The sequence below is a fragment of the Manis pentadactyla genome, chromosome 8, assembly GCF_030020395.1.
Source record: "Manis pentadactyla isolate mManPen7 chromosome 8, mManPen7.hap1, whole genome shotgun sequence".
Classification (NCBI taxonomy): domain Eukaryota; kingdom Metazoa; phylum Chordata; class Mammalia; order Pholidota; family Manidae; genus Manis; species Manis pentadactyla.
This window is the reverse complement of record NC_080026.1, coordinates 52,383,706-52,404,205: the sequence shown is the minus strand read 5'-3', so window position 1 is coordinate 52,404,205 and position 20,500 is coordinate 52,383,706. Positions and strand designations below refer to the sequence as shown.

The window sequence follows — 20,500 nt, the reverse complement described above, 5'->3', positions numbered from 1 at the left end:
GGTAAATTGACCTCAGAGACAATAAGTGACTAATCCAAGGAGCACAGAAAGGAAAGAACTAGGACTTGAACTCGCCTGTGCTCTGTAGGCCTTTTTCCATTTAATTGATTGACTCTTGTTTAGGCAACTTCAGTTACTTTCCAAATTAGTGTTAATAGTAAATAAATAATGAGTCATTTGAAGGAGGAAATTAAAAGACTAATCCTTGCATTGAAAAATATTTAATATTGTTTTCTTACTATATTTGTGATTTGGGCCATGTATTTATTTACCCTTAACTCTCTGAATGTTTTAGAAAATGTTTTTTTGCAATTACTAGATGAATAATTTTTCTCACTTGTGATTTAGCTTGCTCAAGGTCACTTCGTTATTTTTAGGCTACTTAGATTGCAACTATTATTTATTCTTCTTTGTGTGACATTTAAAAACTCTGTTCTAGCCAGAAAGAAAAATAAATGAAAAATGTATGATGGCATTATTAGTATGAAAGAGTCCTGTTGCGATTATTAGATGTTATTGTGATCTAATGTTTTCAGTTTTTCCAGAGGCCTACTATATTGTCATAAAATATTTACTGAATCACTTACACATTAAATTTTTTGATATCTCTTTGACAGCAAATGATTTCAATTGTGAATTAAAATTTTGTCCACCATTGATTATTAGAGTTGTCCCACAGTTCTGTAGTCAGCTCCTAATTAACTATGAGTGATGATGTAAGAACAGTAAGATGGGGTGTTTTAAGGTAAAATAATTTCATTAGCAAAGATGTCTACTTCCCTAGCTCTAGAGAGTGGCAGTGAGGCTTGGTTGGTAAGAGTGTGAAATGTGGAGCCAGATGGCCTAGGTTTAAGTATTGCCTGTGCCACTTCCTTACTAAATGACTATGGGCAGATTATTTCATTTTTTTCATGCCTCAATTTTTAAATCTGCAAAATTGAGATAATAATATTACTGTCTCTTAGAGTTGTTGCAAAGATTAAATGAATTCACATCCTTATGTGTTTGTATAGTAAGCACTATGTAAGTACTAGATATCAACATCATATATTGGATGAAAAAATTTTCATGTAAAACCAGTATGTAACACGACTACATTTCTGTATAAAACTGTTTACATGTGAGTATATAAAACTTCTGCTTATTAGTGTTTATGTTGACAGGTAGGACTATTTTTGGCTATATTACTTGAATTTTTTAAAACAACATTCCAGTATTATTTTACATACATATTATATGAAAAGCAGTTTTTTTATCTATGAAGAATTTTTTTAATTTTGAAAAAAATTGCATCCAATGTTTAGACATATTTTACCTTTCTGCAAATGTCATCCAGAAGTGTAAAAATAAATTTAAGATAATTTGTAGAATATCACATAGCTTCATCTACAAAAATGACCAAAAATTATGATCTATTAAAAAAAAATCTGTTAGCTGAGGTCTCCCTTTCTTGAATATGAGAATAAAATATACAGTTGTCACCAAGCAAGTTGATCTTTGCTTTTTAAAGACTCTAGCAAACATTCTAAGTTAGTGATTTTCCTGTTGAAGATTTCTGTGTGTATTGAAAAATTGGCTCTAGGAATTGTGTTGTACTGCAAAGTGTGAACACAGAAAAAAGGTTGAGAATTACTAGTGTAGGAAATGAAGCCCAGCGCTTCTGTAGTTTTGTTCTGATTGTTGTTCCTTCTCCCTCACAGTTGTGATCATTCTTACCTCCAAGAGAAATTATAGTGTTCTTGCTTATTAGCCTTTTTAAGCCTTGGTGTGTAAATACCACAGTTTTAAACACCAATCTGCTTAATTAGACTTCCTCAAAGTTGTTTCTCCCCCTTCCCTAGAATGATTTACTGCAACAAAGTCTTGGACTTGGATCTTAATGTCATATATCTGACCTTCATTTCCTCTTCCATTACTTAACTATAAAAAGTCTTCATATGGTTCAGTGATTGTCATTTAAAATTTATTTTTTTACAAATATAAATAAGGTTATCTCTTCAGGATTCCCCAGACTCCACTGTTGCAAAAGAATATCACTACCTTTGTTTTCTTTTAGCAACTGTTAATCCACATACCAGTTACTCAGCTTGCAGATACTCCATTATTGTTTGTGACTGCTTCCTTTGAGTTTTATTTATATTTTACCTTTAATTAATCTTTTCTATGATTATCATCCTCTAGCTTAATTTTTTGAAACAAGTTATTGATCCTTTTGATCAGTGTATGGCTTGACTGAATTATGCCCTTTTAATTTATCCATTGTGTTACAGAGGTTTTATTTCCTTCTGCCTAAAGAATAGAATGCCTGGAATTATATAAATATTTGCATCCCCCCAAAAAAGTTTTTTTCCAGTAACCTGGCAAAGTGTATGTGCAACTGCTACAGTAGGGAAGCAGTCTGCCTACTGGTTTTTGTTTTTTTTACCTTCCAAGAAAAGAATAAAAGATAATAAGGCTTATAATAATTCTTGTTGGGAATTATCTATGGGTACAGGTTTTATCCAGTGATGGTATTAAGATTTACCCAATAAACAAGTGATTTGTAGCTGGTATTTACAGGTCTGCAGATCTCTAAAAAAATTTTTTTATTGAGAAATAACTTACATATCATAAAATTCACCCTTTTAAAGTGTACAGTGCTTAGTATATTCACAAAATTGTGCAGCCGGCACCATTAATTCTAGAAGATTTAAAAATACTTGCTGTTTTATTTTGATAGGAGTATTTGATTCTAGTTTCCTTTTTGATAAAAACTGGGAAAATAAATTGAAACCCCTTTTCAGTTGAATACATGTCTATATATTCTGTATGTTTTAATCTCTAAGAAGCTGTACATTGTTAGTCTCCCTGATACTGATGAATACAGATTTTTTATTTAGTGTACAAAATTTGAAACTGAGTTATTTGCCTGAAAAATAATAAGGATGATTGATGTCAGAACTGCATTTCAAAAGTTGAACCAGTTAAGTTCCTGGCTTAATTTTCTATTTGCTTCTCATCATTTGCTGCTTTTGGCACCTGTCTTATCTAAAGTTGTTCTTACTTGATTTACAATTATTTTACAATTAATAGTGATGTCATCAGCTTTATGTGATAGCTGTTATTCTTTGTGATAAACATTTCCATGTAATTAGCTTTGTTTCTAGTGACATCATCAGATGCTATTTCACAAAGACAGTGCACTATTTTGTTGTGGCTTTATAAACAAATTCCTTACTACCAAAGAAGGAACAATGTCGGAGGAGAATAAAAACCAAACATGTTCTTTGCTTATTCTGTATTTGCTCCCTTAAAATATTTTTGATGCTCATTTTAGTTCCTCAATTTATTGAGTATTTGTCTTGTGGAAATAATTTCCTGGCTAAAGGGAAAAGTTAAAGGAGGTTTAGATGTAATGGCACAGTTTAATCTGGTTGTATACATTATGCTGATTTCATACATTTTGTGATTTCAGGAGAAATAAAATCAGATGTACCATGGTAGAAAGAAATAAACCTGTTCAGTTATTTAGTCAACAAATATTTACTGAGCATCTTTGCTGTGCCAGGCACTGTTCAGGTACTTCTTGGGTTACATCAGTGGACAAAGCAGGCATTTATAAAATCTCTGCCTTTAGAGCTTATATTCTCTCATATGGGGGGAGATAGACAATATAAGTAAAAAGCATAAGGAATACATAAATTATATAGTAGGATAGATCTGTAAGTGCTGAGAAAATACTAAGAATAAGGTGAGAGATTGAGGTGGGCAGGTTGTAAATTTAAATGAGATATCAGGGTAACTTGATTGAAGTGACATTTGAAGAGAGACTTAGGGGAGGTGAGAGTTTTCATATGTCTTAGGATATAGCTGGTGGAGAAAGGTTTTTAAAATTGGGATAGAAATAACATCCTATGGGAATGCTGATGGGAGTCAATTTAGTAGAGGCAGAACAATTGATACAGGAGAGAGAGGCAAACATTGTTGGAACAAAGTCTTGGTGAGAAGGGGATCTAGTCCATAAAAGGGGAATGGTTTTAGAGTGGAATACAAATATTTCATATGTAAGGTGGATAGATGTTTTATGTAGCTGATGGTTTTTTAATATATATATGACTTTTGTTGTCTGAAGTCTTCATACTGGGTAAATCTTAAAAAAGAAATGAGAATTTTTATAGAGATGCAGATGACTGTTAGCCAAGTAAAACCCAGCTTCTCTTTGTGTGTTTCACAGATTATATACATGTTATCCGTGACATTATGACTTTCTTTCTTGCTAATGATAATGACATAAAGGGCAGCCATAAAACCCTAGCTGAATGAGTCTTCGAATACTTTGAAAAAACAGTAATTACGGTTTTAAGGTTGGTTGTATTCTACAACCATGAGAAAGTGGAGAGATAAAAGTCATTGCCCTTGAGAAGTAATTCTAATCAAGTAGAAGTCAGACTTGTGAAGTCTCTCATTACTGTCCCAAGCTATGTGCCTATTTGTAAGGTTTTCTGTTCTGCTAATATGAAGGTATGTTGGTTTTTTCCTACTACCTATTACCTACTTTCGAAGTAGGGGTAAACTGCTTTAAGTGCCATATGAAGTATAGTATTTCTGCTTGGTAGCAAACTTTGAAGATGTGCTTTGTTTTTACCAGGGAGCAATTTTTAAGTATTTGATTGATCATTGAAATCAAATAGTAGTAGTCCCTGTATCACTCTGAAGTATTTAATATTATTATAGTAGCTTTTGTTTCTTTTATATTTATATTAGAATACATAAATAAAAAGTGGTGACATTTTATATTGTCATCCTTTTGTAAAGGCATCAAAGACAAATTGAGAAAATAATTGAATTTACACCAGATTGATAAATAGATAATTACCACCAAATAGATAAATCATGCTTAAAGTTTTAAAATAATATGTCAATTTACATTTTTTGTCAGTGAACTTGGTCATTGCCCGCGATCTCAAAAATGTTTTCATCCTCGTAGGTAATCAATACTAGTCATTATTCTATTTTATCTTACAAAAAGAACATACATTTCAGTCTATTCAACATTTCTTAATGTCTTTGCTTATTTTGAGCATAATGAGGAGTCAGTTGTTAGAACTTTTATTTTCTTTAGCATTGATTGTGGGCTTTCTTGGAACCAGATTCAGAGTAGAATTTTTTGTTTTGTGTTTTTTTTTCCTCTTAAGAGTTTTCCTTTTTACTCTACTCTAACATCACATGGATGTTTTATAGTTATTTTTTCTTCTGACAGTTAATGTTTAATTTACTGGTCCAATAATGTAACTGAAAGGAATTTTTAACATAATACAAAAGAACAATATTGTGTATTGTATGAATACCTAGTTTGTGTATATTGGATATTAAGGATAGCAGTAGTGATCAAACTATCTCCTCTCCCCTTTGCAACCTCCAGTCTATAAAGATCTGCCTTCTCCTTTTTAAAATTGGCTTTGTACTGGGAGTATAAAATTATTATCTCTAGAACTCTGAGAGTAGGATCTGGTATGTTTTAGTGTAGTATTGGGATGTCATATGGGGTCTTCAGCTTTTTGAGAATTTTGGGGCCAGTTTTACTTTGTTCTAATCTTCCCCCTTAGTCTTTTAAAATATCATTAAACAAACAAAGATTTTTTGGAAAATGATGTTCTTTCCTCAAATGATAACCCTATTTGTTGTTACTTAGAAATTTAGAAAACAATTAAAAAATATAAATTAGCTGTTATTAAAGGATTTAGAAAATAGGGTAAGATCTCTAGAATACCTGTATTCATCAACTTGGTATGCCTGTTCTTTGTGAAGATAAATGTAAATATTTTTTTTCTTTCCTTAGACCAGAGGAAGAGTCTTCTTCATCCTCCAGTGATGAAGATGAGGATGATAGGAAACAGATTGATGAGCTACTAGGAAAAGTTGTATGTGTAGATTACGTTAGTTTGGACAAAAAGAAAGCACTATGGTTTCCTGCATTGGTGAGTAACTTCACTATAAAAAAGATTAATTTTTAGCTCTTCAATTTTAAGTCTGAAGAAAAGAGCTGGTTTTCTAACTAGTGTTTTTCATAGGTACAAAATGGAGAAATGCTCTTAGCGTCATTCACTACACACAAAGATTACTTTTAAAATTGTCTTTGAGTACAGGGAACTCATGAAGTCATCCAAGAAAAGCAAAACACAGTAATTTTAGAGGCTAGGTATATAAGAGTTCATTATACTGATCTATTTTGAGTAGAAAATTCATAATGCAAACTTTTAAATCTTCTAAATCCACCGTTCAGAAGACCTCAAAAGAAAAACACAATCTCTTTTTGTACTGTTGTCTGTAAATGATGTCTATTTGTCATCCTTTTCAGTGAACATATTTTGTATTCTTTATCCCGAGTGCTTAGTTTGGTGTTTTGAACAAAATAACTTCCCAGTAAATGGCAGCTCTTATAATTATAATTAAAAGTAATGATGATAATTACGTTTTCATAAATATAAATCCTTTGATACCTTTGTACCTCTGCATATATTCATCTATCCAACATTTATTAGATGACTGTTATATGTAAGGATTGTGCTAAGACCTTTGCAAGGATTATGAAGTAGTTTTGTTATTTATCCTCATTTAGAGATAAGAAAACTGAGTGTAAGAAGGGTTAGCTTGTCAAGCTTTGAATTAGTGGTAAGATTAAAAACTGAAGTATCAGTGTTTATGATCATTTCTTTTTTCCTAAAGTACTAAAATTCTTTGTAAGAATTGATTTTGAAAACATGTTTTAAAAAAAGTTTTGTATGTCTTTTTCTGAAACAGCAGGAACACTAAAATTTCCACTGTTAGTGTATTCAGTATTAAGATTCTTTCACCATAATTTCTAAATAGTTCCCTTGATGATGAGAAAAATATTTAAGGATTTGATGATATTAAAAGGTCAGTAATCTTAGCCATTTCATTGTTATTTAAAAATCTTAGAATTATTGATGTGTGTTATATTCTGCCCCCCCATCCAGATTTTGGACAGTGATGAATAATTTTTGCCAACGAGAGTGTGAAATTGTGTTCTAAATCAAATAATCTTCACATAATCACATTAACAATATTTGCATTTCTGCTTTTAGAATTCGTTTTTATAAATTGAGTAAATTTTACAAGTGTTTTGGTAACATCATCATGTTAGAAAACAACTGCATACTCTCAGGAACTGCAAATAGCCACCCTGTATTGAGCATTTACCCTGGCCATCCACTGTGCTAAGCATGTTAACATAAGTAGTTTCATTTAATCTTAATTGAGACTAAAAATAAGTGGTATTTATGCCTGTTTTAAGAGGAGAAAGTCTTAGGTTCCGTGACTCATACGGCCCTCCTTTTCAGTTTCCTTTACCATTTCTCGTCTAACCAAGCTTTAAGTGTTGTTCAGGGTTCAGAATTATCACTCTATATTCTTTTTAGGGTGATTCCATCCCCTTTTATAGCATTCAGTTGCAGAGATAACAAATTGAAATGCCTTAGAGACCAAGAAGATAATACACATGAGTGAACAGGATAAAATGTGGATTGTAGTTGCTGCAGCAGAATAGAGAGTAAACCCACTTAGTCAAATACCACCATCAGCACTGAGCAAAGCTACCAGAATGTGCAGTTTCTCTAAGCTCATGAAAACCAAAAAAGATGTGTTTGGCTCCCAGTTTTAGACCCAAGGTTTAGACTCCTTTATTTAGGCTGTTAACTTCCAAGTTTATATTATAAGACCTCAGACCTTTACTCTGAGCTGGGCATCTGTCTATTCAGTATCTCCATTTGGATGTTTAACCACCTTAAAACTTAAAATGCCTAAACTAAGTTTATTCTCTCCTCCCTCATTCCCAAACTTGGTCTTCCTTGTTTCATCCCACAGTGATTGACATCATTTGCATGAGGTAGAAACCTAAGCATCCTTTTCTCTCATATGTCCACTTCCCTGATTATCTTTCTCCTTTAATTTGCCTTTGCCTTCACTTTACATCCAAGTCACCATCTCTCAACTAGATGGTTACAATAGCTTAGTCTCTTTCAACCATTTTCCTCATAATGAACAAAGGAATTTTTTTTTCTTGTTGATTTATTATTTTTTTATGAAGGTGTCATTGATATACACACTTATGAAGGTTTCACAAGAAAAACATGTGGTTATTATATTCACCCTTATTATCGAACCCCCCCCATACCCCATTGCAGTCACTGTCCATCAGTGTAGTAAGTTGCCACAGAGTCCCTTCTCTGAGCTACACTGTCTTCCCCATGACACCACACATACCATGTGCACCACCAATCATGATACTCCACAATCCCCTTATCCCTCCCTCCTCACCTGCCCTTGCCCACCCCTCCCGTTTGGTAACTACTAGTCCTTTCTTGGAGTCTGTGAGTCTGCTGCTATTTTGTTCCTTCAGTTTTGCTTCATTGCTATACTCTACAAATGAGGGAAATCATTTGGTATTTGTCTTTCTCTGCCTGACTTATTTCAGTGAGCATAATACCCTGATGTATCTATGCACGTTGTTGCAAATGGTACGATTTGTTTCTTTCTTATGGCTGAGTAATATTCCATTGTGTATATGTACCACATCTTCTTTATCCATTCATCTACTGATGGACACTTAGGTTGCTTCCATATTTTGGCTATTGTAAATAGTGCTGTGATAAATATAGGGGTGCATATGTCTTTTTGAATCTGAGAATTGCTTTCTTTGGGTAAATTCCTAGAAGTGGAATTCCTGGGTCAAATGGTATTTATATTTTTAGTTTTTTGAGGAACCTCCATATTGCTTCCCACAATGGTTGAACTAGTTTACATTCCCAATAGCAGTATAGGAGGGTTCCCCTTTCTCTGCATCCTCACCCGCATTTGTTGTTCCTAGTCTTTTCTATGTTGGCCATCCTAACTGGTGTGAGGTGATATCTCATTGTGGTTTTTTTTTTAATAGTTCAAATTTCAGTTTTTATTGTTCTTTGAGCTTTCTTTTCATCTACTCATGTACTTAATTTTATTTATTTGTTTATTTATTTATTTTGGTATCATTAATATGCAATCACATGAGCAGCATTGAGGTTACTAGATTCCCCCCATTGTCAAGTCCCACCACATACCCCATTTCAGTCACTGTCCATCAGCATAGTAAGATGCTATAGAGCCACTACTTGTCTTCTCTATGCTATACTGCCTTCCCTGTGTACCCCCCCAACAGTATGTGTGCTAATCAAAATGTCCCTTATTCCCCTTCTCCTTCCCTTCCAACCCTTCCCCCGCAGTCCCTTTCCCTTTGGTAACTGTTAGTCCATTCTTGGGTTCTGTGAGTCTGCTGCTGTTTTGTTCCTTCAGTTTTTGCTTTGTTCTTATGCTCTACACATGAGTGAAATCATTTGATACTTGTCTGTTTCTGCCTGGCTTATTTCACTGAGCATAATACCCTCTAGCTCCATCCATGTTGTTGCAAATGGCAGGATTTGTTTTCCTTTTATGCCTGAATAATATTCTATTGTGTATATGTACCACATCTTCTTTATCCATTCATCTACTGATGGACACTTAGGTTGCTCCCATTTCTTGGCTATTCTAAATAGTGCTGTGATAAACATAGGGGTGCATATGTCTTTTTCAAACTGGGCTGCTGCATTCTTAGGGTAAATTCCTAGGAGTAGAATTCCTGGGTCAAATGGTATTTCTATTTTGAGTTTTCTGAGGAACCTCCATACTGCTTTCCACAATGGTTGAGCTAATTTACATTCCCACCAGCAGTGTAGGAGGGTTCCCATTTCTCCAAACCCTCGCCAACATTTGTTGTTGTTTGTCTTTTGGATCTTGGCCATCCTAACTGTTGTGAGGTGGTATCTTCATTGTGGTTTTAATTTGCATTTCTCTGTTGATTAGCGATGTGGGTCATCTTTTCATGTGTCTGTTGGCCATCTGAATTTCTTGTTAGGAAAAGTGTCTGTTCACATCCTCTGCCCATTTTTTAATTGGCTTATTTGCTCCTTGTTTGTTGAGGTACATGAGCTCTTTGTATATTTTGGATTTCAACCCCTTATTGGATATGTCATTTATGAATATATTCTCCCATACTGTAGGATGTCTTTTGTTCTACTGATGGTGTCCTTTGCTGTACAGAAGCTTTTTAGTTTGATATAGTCCCACTTGTTCATTTTTGCTTTTGTTTCCCTTGCCCATGGAGATATGTTTATGAAGAAGTTGCTCATGTTTATATTCAAGAGTGTTTTGCCTATGTTTTCTTCTAAAAGTTTTATGGTTTTATGACTTATTCAGATATTTGATCCATTTTGAGTTTACTTTTGTGTATGAAGTTAGACAGCAGTCCAGTTTGATTCTCTTACATGTAGCTCTCCAGTTTTGCCAACAGCAGCTGTTGAAGAGGCTGTCATTTCCCCATTGTATGTCCTTGACTCCTTTATTGTGTATTAATTGACCATATAAGCTTGGGTTAGTATCTGGACTCTCTATTCTCTTCCACTGGTCTATGGGTCTGTTCTTGTGCCAGTACCAAATTGTCTTGATTACTATGGCTTTGTAGTAGAGCTTGAAGTTGGGAAGTGAGATCCCCCCTGCTTTATTCTTCCTGATCAGGATTGCTTTGGCTATTCGGGGTCTTCTGTGGTTCCATATGAATTTTAGAACTATTTGTTCCAGTTTGTTGAAGAATGCTGTTGGTATTTTGATATGGATTGCACTGGATCTGTAGATGGCTTTAGGCAAGATGACCATTTTGACAGTATTAATTCTTCCTAGCCAAGAGCATGGGATGAATTTCTGTTTATTTGTATCCTCCTTAATTTCTCTTAGGAGTTTCTTACTGTTTTCAGAATATAGGTCTTTCGCTTCCTTGGTTAGATTTATTTCTAGGTATTTTATTCTTTTTGATGCAATTGTGAATTGAATTGTTTTCCAGCTTTCTCTTTCTGCTAGTTCATCATTAGTGTATAGGAATGCAACAGATTTCTGTGTATTAATTTTGTATCCTGCAACTTTGCTGAATTCAGATATTAGTGTTAGTAGTTTTGGAGTGGATTCTTCAGGGTTTTTTATATACAATATCATGTCATCAGCAAACAGTGACAGTTTGACTTCTTCCTTACCAATCTGGATGCCTTTATTTCTTTGTGTTGTCTTATTTCCATGGCTATGACATCCAGAACTGTGTTGAATAAAAGCGGGGAGAGTGGGCATCCTTGTCTTGTTTCCGATCTTAGAGGAAATGCTTTCAGCTTCTCACTGTTAAGTATGAAGTTGGCTGTGGGTTTGTCATTTATGGCCTTTATCATGTTGAGGTACTTGCCGTCTATACCCATTTTGTTGAGAGTTTTTATCATGAATGGATGTTGAATTTTGTCAAATGCTTTTTCAGCATTCAGAACAAAAAAATGTTCGTTTTTTTTTTGTCCTTTTTTTTGATGTGGTGGATGATGTTAATCGATTTTCGAATGTTGTACCATCCTCGCATCTGTGGGATGAACCCCACTTGATCATGGTTTATGATCCTCTTGATGTATTTTTGAATTTGGTTTGCTAATATTTTGTTGAGTATTTTTACATCTATGTTCATCAGGGATATTGGTCTGTAGTTTTCTTTTTTTTGTGATGTCTTTGCCTGGTTTTGGTATTCAAGTGATGCTGGCTTCACAGAATGAGTTTGGAAGTATCCCCTCCTCTTCTATTTTTTGGAAAACTTTAAGGAGGATGGCTATTATGTCTTCACTAAATGTCTGATCAAATTCAGCGGTGAATCTGTCGGGTGCGGGAGTTTTCTTTTTGAGTGGTTTTTTGATTACTGATTCAATTTCATTTCTGGTAATTGGTCTGTCTAGATTTTCTGTTTCTTCCTGGGTCAGTCTTGGAAGGTTTTATTTTTCTAGAAAGTTGTCCATTTCTTCTAGGTTATCCAGTTTGTTAGCATATAGATTTTCATAGTAGTCTCTCATAATTCTTTGTTTTTCTGTGGTGTCCATAGTGATTTTTCCTTTTTCATTTTTTATGCAGTTTATGTGTGTAGATTCTCTTTTTTTCTTATAAGTCTGGCTAGGGGTTTATCTATTTTGTTTATTTTCTCAAAGAACCAGCTCTTGGTTTCATTAATTTTTCCTATTGTTTTATTCTTCTCAATTTTATTTATTTCTTTTCTGATCTTTATTATGTTCCTCCTTCTGCTGACTTTGGGCTTCATTTGTTCTACTTTTTCCCATTTCAATAATTGTGAATTAAGACTATTAATTTGGGAAGGAAGGTATCCACTTTAAAATGTTTAGAATGGGTAGTGCTTTAACGAAATTTTAGTGTTTGTTAAAGTATATATTTAAATGTAAATAATAATTAGAACCTCATCTCTGTCTTGTCTAGGATAGAGATTCCTCTGATTAAGATTCTGTTTCTGATCCCATTTTGTCTCCGTGATTCCCCTAGCCATGATACAAACTCTCTAGCTCTTTTTACATCCCTGAACCACTTCCATTCTAGGTATTTTCTGCCTAGAACTTGGTCAACAGCTTCAGCTAGTCATAGACATGACTACTTTCAACACCATGCTTGGGTGCCAGAGAACAATTTGGATGGTCCAGAGAGCTGGAAATATACAGGATATAAATTTTAAAAATATTTGTGTGTGTCCCCACATGTGTGTACCTACATGCTTACCCTCCAACTCAAATCAGTTTTTAAACTTAAACCTGTATTTTTTAAAAGGATTTAAATAGTTCATATGTCATTTATCTATAAATGTGCTTTTAGTTATAATTGTTCCACACTTTTTTTTAAAGGTGGTTTGTCCTGATTGTAGTGATGAAATTGCTGTGAAAAAAGACAATATTCTTGTTCGATCTTTCAGAGATGGCAAATTGTAAGTATAACTCACTTGGGATAAAAAATATTGTGCTATTCCAAATTAGGATCGTAAATTAGGTTTTTACTTTTACTTTTCATCATACTGAATGTTTCAAAGTGTGATTGTTTTCATATTATCATGAAGTGTGATAGTGTTACAGTATGTCTTTCCTTGTTCGTTTTGTTTTTTTCTATACTAGACTCTCAGTACTGTTTAATTTGCCAGTATTTGCCTGTATAATAGCTGGTGATTTGTTGAGGCAAATTTGATACATGTGTCATATCTAATATTGATGTATATATTTATTCTTTAATATCTAACTAGGATTTTCTAATATTTTAAATTATGTCTAATTGTTATAGTGATACCTGATGTCACATCTGACTTCTACAGTAGTCTGAGGTTTAAAATGTGTCTCTGTAAATGTATCTTAAGTGTTAAGAATGTGATTTTTCATGTAGAGCTTTTTCAAAACTGAGTATGAATTTCTGTAGGTTTTTTTCTCTAAGAATTTTATGACTAGAAAATCTATGTTTTATACTTTGCTTTATTGGATGACTGTACCTTTAAGATTGGTGTCTGGTTTCAAGTTATGAAAAGATGATTTTTAAAAGCTGTTAAACTCATTTTAACAAAATTACCTGAAAAATTTGAGCACTGAAATTGATACTGGCTTCATGATGTTATGAAGTTACTGTTAATTTTTAAATATATACTTAAAGTTTTTTAAAAGAGTTTTCTTTTAAAGGTCCATAATCAAATAGCATAAATCCAATGATAATACCTGGGATTTGCTTCAGAATAATCCATTTGGGGTGGAAGAAGTAGGTAGGGGTTTAAATGAAACAATGAGTTAATCTTTGTAGTTGGGTGATGGATACGTGGAGGTTCATTGCAGTATTCTGCTTTGTTCTTTATTTGAAATTTTTAAAGTAAAAGTATTTAAAGTATTTGGAATAGTTTTCAGGTTTATGTAGACCGATGATACAAACAAAATGCAGAAAAGCTGAATGATAATTAATTGTTCTGAAATAGGAAATACGTGTGACATATATCATAGAACCTCTCAATTGTTTGCTTCTAACCCCTCCTTATTGTGGGGTCATTCCATGAAAGACCTTAAATTGTATACTAAAAGTCTGCTTATGAGTCTAGAATCCAGTTTAAGAAAATTGTTAAAAGAACCACTTACATTATAAGCTACTACATTTTCTTCGAGTCTAAATTTAGTAGTTTTTTGTGATTGTCCTGAGGTAATGGCAAATTCTTATTCTGTGACAACTTTTTAATTAGATTGATGAATTCTGCTATCCAAATATTTGTTTTTTGCGATGTTCAGTATTTCATATTTTTCAGTATTGCAGTTAGCCATGGATTCTTTGATATTTGAAAATACCTTGGTGTTCATAAAACATCTCTTAAGGTGGGGTCCTTCTCTAGGTGAATATACGTTTACCCTACTGCCTAACATTTTATTTGGGACTTGCATCGCTGTGTACAATCACTTTCATTGTAAATGTCAATATTCCCATGTGTCTCAGTATTTTTCTGTGGTATGTAATTGGATTCTTGATTAAGCTCTGTGTTTTTGTTTTTGTTTTTAATTAAATATAATATAGTACTTCAGTACCAAGAAAGGATGTCCATGAAATTACTAGTGACTCTGCACCAAAGCCTGATGCTATATTAAAACAAGGTAAGTGTAATAAATTATAGTCATATAAATTATAATTAATTCATAGTTGTAATAAATTATAGTTAATTTTGAAACAGGTGAAGTGTTTTTGAAGATCAAATTTTATTTTGCAGTTTAAAAAGTATTTTTTTGAATTATGCCTTGAAAGTCATATTTGGTTCTATATGACTTACACTTGTATAATCCCATATGTCTTTTGTTACACATTTTCTTTTTCTTTTTTTAGTTTATAATGAGGGGTAATAATCTAAAAGTGGGAAAGAACTCAGTTATCAGCTATCACTGTAGTCTGGCTTTTGCCTAGTAAATAAAATATGGTAGACGCAGGAATCTAAGTAATTTTGTGTAGCATCTCTCGAAATACATTTATAGATAAATTTTATTGAGGAATATGCTGTAATTGCATTTCTTACTTGATTTTTGGTAAGTAGCTGTTAATTTTTTCTTTGCCCATTTTCATCAAATAAAATAATCTGCCATGTAGACTGGTTAAAAATCATTAAGAATTGATGGTTTAGATTTTATTTGCATGTAGTGTAAAATAAGAATAACTGTCTACCTAATTTTAGATTAAGCTAATTGTTAATACAATTTTAATTCAGGTTGAACTAGAGAACATATTTACAGTATATTTTCAGGTATTGCATGTTCATTCCAGTGGCTCTCTGCCTGGTATAGAATACTGTTTACTAGTCATTTGATTAAAAATTTACCTGTCTTAAAGTTGTTTTTTGCTAGACATTTTAATTTAAGAGAAGAAAACTACTTGTTTCTTTTGTATTTGTTTGGATCTGAGTCACCTTCCAAACACAGTGGTAGCAGTTTTGCCATCTGTAAAATGAGTGCCTAATATTTAGGACTGTTAGTTTAAGATTGGTTGCTGCAGAGCATAGTGCCTGGCACATTGCAATCACTTCCTAAACAAACATCAGTGGTACTAGAACAGTAGTTTTTATTTCTTATCTTGATTAATATTTTTAGATAAATCAGTTGTCCTAATTTCTCCAGTTCACATAGTTTATGGTCTCTTTCCAGCCTTTGATCAGGCACTTGAATTTCATGAAAGTAGAACTATTCCTGCTAACTGGAAGACTGAATTGAAAGAAGATAGTTCTAGCAGTGAAGCAGAGGAAGAAGAGGAAGAAGAAGATGATGAAAAAGAAAAGGAGGATAACAGCAGTGAGGAAGAGGTAAGTAAAAATAGTTGAAGCCTTTTAAAATAAAAAATAACAGTTGGGTTTTCTTTGTGACTTAGGATTTGGCATAAAGTCACCAATCACTTAAATATTTTTAGTATTAGAAAAATAAAATTGTATTTGTGATATTTATCATAATCAAGTAGTTTGTTTATCTTTAAATAGAAATATGGTCTTATGAAATTAAAAATCATCAGTATAGTTAATCCTAATAACTTCAGAAATGTTTCCTTCATCTTGTTGTGCTTTTGGTTTATCAGATGATTAAGGAAATACTCAACTAATAGAGCAAAATTCTACTTTAGTATTCTTTACCATCATGTAGACAGCTGTCACTGTTTACAGCTGCATATTTTATTGAAATACCTAGAAAAGTATAGAAATCTAAAAGAGAAGTATAAAAAAATCTTCCATCTAGTATTAAAAGAATAATCATCAAAAAAGTAAAGATTGCTATCTCTTTGACTGAGAGAGTCTTATTTTATCTAGTACAAATGGGTAGATCTAATTAAATCACAAATAAGACATCTGTGAATTTATTGGATCAAAAAAGCTAAAATTTTAGGTTTTTTATACCTGGTACTAGGTCTAACTGACAAGTATCAAGAAAAGATGACCATGATACTACTAGTGACACTGCACCAAGATTCTTTTCAGTGGTTTTTTTGAATGACTTAATAAAACTTATTGGATAAATGGTGTAGATAGTGAAGATACTGTATTTATGATGAAGTGAAATTGTTTTTAATATTTTTAAGAGGTTAATGGCAATAGCATTTTAGGTAGGGTATGAAATTCTGCCATTTACCTGTAGTAAACAACAATTAATGAAATAGGATTGTTTCAGAGTTTATGTTTTATGATACAGTGATCTATGCAATACAGTGTATTGTATAAAAGTTTCTTGGCTTCATGTTCTCCCCTGCTGCTTTCCATTTAAAATGCTAAAATGAGCAATCTATCCCTTGCTTAAAACCTCCTCAGTGGCTTACAGAAGTCAAACTTCACTTTCAGAACCTCTTAAAGTCTAGTCCCTGCCTTTTTTTCACATTCACATATTTATTATAGTCTATTGTTTTAATTACCCTATTTTATTATTAATTGTTGCTGATCTCGTATTGTGCCTGTTTGTAAAATAAACTTTGTTATAGGTATGTATGTATGGGAAAAAAAATAGTATATATGGGGTTCAGTACTATGTGGCTGCAGGCATCCAGTCTTGGAATATATCCCCACAGATAAGAGGGGGCTACTGTACTTGGGTGCCTATTTTCAGTTCTTTTGAGTATTCACGTTAGAGTGGAATTGCTGGGTCATATCATAATGCTGTGTTCAACTTTTTGAAGAACTGGCAAACTTTTCCACAGCAGCTGTACCATTTTACATTACCAGCAGCAATGTAAAAGCATTCCAACTTCTTCACATCCTTGCCAACACTTGTTATTTTACTTTTTTTTTCAATTAAACTATCAATAATACTTTCTTTTATTTACTATCTACTAACATTAATACAATCTTACCAAGGTTTCACATGAACAACATTGTGGTTTCAACATTCACCGATATTATAAAGTCTTCACCCCACCACCACCCTATCGCAGTCACTATCTGTCAGCTTAGTAAGATGCTATAGAGCCATTAATTGTCTTCTGTGTGCTGTACTGCCTTCCCTGTGACCTACCTATATTGTGATTATGGATTATAGTGCCCCTTAAGCCCCTTCTCCCTCCCCACCCACCCTCCCCAACCCCTCCTCTTTGGTAACCACTAGTCTGTGAGTGTGCTGCTGTTTTGTTCCTTCAGTTTTGCTTTGTTGTTATACTCAACAAATGAGTGAAATCATTTGGTACTTGTCTTTCTCCACCTGGCTTATTTCACTGACCATAATGCCCTCTACCTCCATCCACGTTGTTGCAAATGGTTGGATTTGGTTTTTTTTTAATGGCTGAATAATATTCCATTGTGTATATATACCACGTCTTCTTTATCCATTCATCTGTTGATGGACACTTAGGTTGCTTCCATATCTTGGCTATTGTAAATAGTGCTGCAATAAACATAGGGTTGGATATGTCATTTTCAATTAGGGATATAGTTTTCTTCTGGTAAATTCCTAGGAGTGGAATTAATGGGTCAAATGGTATTTCTATTTTTAGTTTTTTGAGGAAACTCCATATTATGTTCCACAATGGTTGAACTAATTTACATTCCCACCAATAGTGTAGGAGGGTTCCCCTTTCTCTGTATCCTTGCCAGTATTTGTTGTTTCTTGTCTTTTGGATGTTGGTCATCCTAACTGGTATGAGGTGGTACCTCATTGTGGTTTTAATTTGTAATTTCCCTGATGGTTAGTGATGTGAAGCATCTTTTTCATGTGCCTGTTGGCTATTCAGATTTCTTCTTTGGAGAAGTGTCTGTTCATATCCTCTGCCCATTTTTTAACCAGGTTGTTTTTTGGGTGTTAAGGTGTATGAGTTCTTTATATATTTTGGATGTTAATCCCTTATCAGATAAGTCGTTTACAAATATATTCTCCCATACTGTAGGATGCCTTTTTGTTCTACTGATGGTGTCCTTTGCTGTACAGAAGCCTTTTAGTTTGATATAGACCCACTTGTTCATTTTTGCTTTTGTTTCCCTTGCCTGAGGAGATGTGTTCAGGAAAAAGTTCTCATGTTTATATTCAAGAGATTTTTGCCTGTGTTTTCTTCTGTAAGTTTTATGGTTTCATGACTTATATTCAGGTCTTGGATCCATTTTGAGTTTACTTTTGGGTATGAAGTTAGACAATAATCCAGTTTCATTCTCTACATGTAGCTGTCCAGTTTTGCCAACACCATTTGTTGAAGAGGCTATTTTCCCCATTGTAGATTCATGGCTCCGTTATTGTATATTAATTGACTGTATATGCTTGGATTTATATCTGGGCTCTCTATTCTGTTCCATTCATCTATCACTGTTCCTGTTCCAGTACCAAATTGTTTTGATTACTGTTAGGCCCTGCCTTTTTTTAAAATCACTTCTCTTGGTAAACATTCCACCCCCACTCTGAACTTTATGCTGTAGCAATAGCAAAATGCATGCCTTGTTTCTGCTCACCTTTTCACCTCTCCCTACAGTGCCTTTTCCCTTTCTCTCCATCAGTCTGGTATACTCCTTCCTGTTCAGTTTTCAAAACTCTTTTCAAATGTTACTTCTGTAAAGAGAAACCTTCTGTGACCCATTGCTTCCCTCACCTCAGGAAAGTTACGTATTTTTATCACACACAGGCACCCACATACATTCATTGTCAATTTTTTTCCTCCTACTAATTTCTAAGCTCTTGAGAGACCCTGTCTTACTCGTATTCACACTCATAGTGTCTGTCACAGTGTGTAACATATAACAGATGATCAATAAATGTCAGTTACCAAACTTTTGTTGCTTAGATTTATGTTTTACAGTTTTTGTAAAAGCAAATCTGGTTTCTGGTTTAAATGCTTTCTTTCTTAAGTTAATTAGAAGCTTCACTTAAAAAATTTTAAAACAGAAATAAATTTGTCAGTTTAAGAAAGTCAAATATTGTACCATGGAAACATCAAGATAATATCTAGATAACATATTTCCTTAAACTTATATATAAACTTATATTTCCTTAAACTATCTTACCAAAACCCAGCATATGTGAACCATGTTTAAATTCAGAAATATAGATCTTTCATAAGCAAAGTAACCATCATCATTTATTCTTCTCTGCCCAACTAGCAAACCTAATAGAAAACATAGGTTTTTGTTTTTTGTTTTTAACTTGCCTTTCTTTGCTCTGCTAGCTTTTAAAATAAAGGGGCAAATCTCAAACAATGACATTAGTCACATGGTTTTTAAAATTAAAATGCTGTATTTAGACTATCAGTTGAAAGTATGCTTCTAACTTTTACAATTAGAAATACATGTGATTCAGCCTGAGTAACTATAAAGCTCAGATATGTATTTTGAATCACTTTCTCTGCAGTTACTCCTAATCACGTCTGTAATGGCAAGCTCCATTGCTTGTTTTAAAAAATTTGATTCAGCACCTAGCATAGTGCCTGTTCTTACGGTGCTCATTAAATGTTTGTTGAATGGATGATAGTCACTGAATTTATGAGTTCCTCAGTCTCACCTACTACCCTGCTCCTTGCAGGTTGCTTCAAGACCAGCTCCCTACTGCCACAGCCCTTGGCCTCAGCAGCAAGAAGCTAGTCCTTCCCTTGTAATTGATAAATCGGGGAACTATTTTATTACTTGAAGATTTTCCTAAGTCTGAATCTTCAGGTATTGTAGATCAAGTTTGTTCCCCACTTTACTTATTTTATAAGCTTGAAGTACTACACAGTGGGGCTGTATATAATGAAGGATACTTATAGTTAAAGCTGATGGGACCCACACTTGTATAGTTTCTTGAGGAGCAGTAATAGAGTCAGTTTTTATTTTAAACCCTGACCCAATTTACTATAAGTGAGAGTAGGTCTTCTTGAGCCTGTGATCCTGATTTAAAGACTAGGTCTCAGATATGATAAGTCCATGAACCATCTTGCTAGTCTCATTTCTTATGTGAAAATTTACAGTTGGGATTTTGGGATTTTTGTTCTATATAGTAATAGAGGACATATTCCTTTATAAAGTAAAATGTCTAATGCACTGTGCTGGGTTTGAACAGCGTAGTATTAAGAAATAATTATTTGGTAAAACTTTCAAAATATTTTAGTGACAGTTAGTCTTTGCTGTTAGTAGGAAATCTGCTCGTATTATTGA

At 33.4% G+C, this 20,500-nt stretch overlaps 1 protein-coding gene across 6 annotated transcripts in view; it reads left to right on the top strand.

The window, feature by feature from the left end:
* Positions 1-20,500, top strand: part of ARID4B (AT-rich interaction domain 4B) — a 169,228-nt gene that overhangs the window by 84,902 nt on the left and 63,826 nt on the right. For all 6 annotated transcript variants that reach the window (XM_036919279.2, XM_057505734.1, XM_057505733.1 and 3 more), the window contains exons 8-11: positions 5,819-5,957; positions 12,771-12,850; positions 14,455-14,531; positions 15,567-15,721. In XM_036919279.2, the coding sequence (XP_036775174.2) occupies positions 5,819-5,957; positions 12,771-12,850; positions 14,455-14,531; positions 15,567-15,721 (451 nt within the window). The remainder of the gene's footprint in view (positions 1-5,818; positions 5,958-12,770; positions 12,851-14,454; positions 14,532-15,566; positions 15,722-20,500) is intronic.